This window comes from Antrostomus carolinensis, unplaced genomic scaffold, assembly GCF_000700745.2.
Source record: "Antrostomus carolinensis isolate BGI_N321 unplaced genomic scaffold, ASM70074v2 scaffold10538, whole genome shotgun sequence".
NCBI lineage: Eukaryota > Metazoa > Chordata > Aves > Caprimulgiformes > Caprimulgidae > Antrostomus > Antrostomus carolinensis.
The window spans coordinates 14,832-16,463 of record NW_010330919.1 but is presented as its reverse complement, the minus strand read 5'-3'; the positions used below and the strand labels follow the sequence as shown (position 1 = coordinate 16,463).

The 1,632-nt window shown below is 54.1% G+C and overlaps 1 protein-coding gene across 1 annotated transcript in view; it reads right to left on the bottom strand.

Annotated features, from left to right (window-relative positions):
• Positions 1–883: 883 nt before the first annotated feature.
• The window catches only part of LOC104528911 (muscarinic acetylcholine receptor M4), a 2,248-nt gene continuing 1,499 nt past the window's right edge, over positions 884–1,632 (bottom strand). Inside the window, 1 exon segment of the mRNA XM_010173067.2 lies at positions 884–1,632. This exon segment is cut by the window's right edge and continues 19 nt beyond it. Coding sequence (XP_010171369.1) covers positions 884–1,632 — 749 coding nt within the window.

The following is a 1,632-nucleotide window of genomic DNA, read 5'->3' as shown; positions in this document are numbered from 1 at the left end:
GTCCCTCCCAAGTCATTTCCACTGTCGCTGCTGCCCACTTCTCAGTGGCCACGTTCACCTGGGGCTATGGAGAGAAGTTCTGCACCACACCACTGCTTTTCTTTGCAGTTTTAGTTTCCATCTTTGTAGGAGACGTCTGAGTTTCATGCTCCTCACCCAGGAGTGAGATGCGTGGTTTGTCTGTCTCTGTCCAGCCAATTGGTGGCCGAGGGCAGAAAGGGCACGAAGGGGAGAGCAGAGCCGAAGCCCAGGGAAAAATGTCCCCCCTGGTCCCTGGATGAGGATGTACAATGATATCTCTCAAGGGAAAGGAAGGAGCTTGTCACATCTGCTAGGCCACAATCTTGACTGCCTTGTCAGGGGTCTGGCTGGGCCAGCAGGACTCCTCGTCAGCATGCCCGAGCCAGCCTGGTCCCAGATGGGCTGGCAAACATTTGGCCCTGGTTGCTTTTCATTTCTTGGGTAATAAATAGGTTTAAAAGCCTGTTGAAAGCATCCAGCATTTGGCTGTCTGCATGCAGACAAGCTCTGATGCCCTGGAGATGGTCAGCCATGGGGAGAAGAGGCATCCAGTCTTAGGACAAACACTGATGCCTTTTGGCCAACCTCCCAAGAGCTGGGGAGGGCTCCTGGTGACCACATCTCCTCCTCTCACCTCCAGCTTTCCCACTGGCTCCCCGAGTTAGTCCTCAGGCCCAAGGTGACTGGAAGGTGCTGCATCTCAGAGGTGCCTTGGACCTTGTCAGCGTTGGATGAAGGGCATCATCTGCAATCACTGCACAGTCTACACTGTTGTGAGTGGGGAGCAGAAGACCCCTCCCTGGCAAAGGAGGCAAAAGGAAGGGCTTCCATAACGTTGCTGAAGTGGTCCCTGAGTGCCAGTTTATCTGGCTGTCCCAATGTTCCTGTACTGGCACATGAGAAGGTGTTTGAAGGTTTTCTTGAAAGTGGCATTGCAGAGGGCGTAGCAGGCTGGGTTGATGGTGCTGTTGACGTAGCAGAGCCAATAGCCAATGGACCACACTGTTTCAGGTACGCAGGTCTCACAGAAGGTGTTGATGAGGACCATCACGTTGTATGGAGTCCATGTGAGTATGAAGGCTAGCAAGATAGCAAATATGGTGCGGGTGACTTTCTTCTCCCGGGCTGCCATCTGGCGCTTCTTCCGTACCTGGCTCCTGGCGATGCTAGCAAACTTCCTGGCAACGTTGGCCGGGCGGCTGTTGGCCAGGGAGTTGTGGTCAGAGGCTCCTGCCTTAGCTGGGACAATCTCAATAGCAGTGACACATTCAGTCCCAGTCTGCTTGGTGACGATCTTAATCTTGGACCACTTGGAAGATGGGTTCACCCGGGGGTGGGACGGGCTCTGTCCTTGCCCCGCTGGCAAAATTTCTGCTGTGGGCTTGTCTTTTGTGGTCTGGGTCATGCTGACAGTGCTGGACTCATTGGAGGTCTCCTTCTCCTCCTGATGGCCAGTGGCCTCTGTCTGTGCTGAGGGTTGGTCATCCACTTTCCCATTCCTCACCTCCTCCTTCACCTCCACAGCCTTCTTGGGGGAGTTATTGTTGTTCTGTTTGATCAAGGGGCCCTTGAAGAAGCTGAGGGACTTGCCTTTCCTCTCTTTCCTGCTTT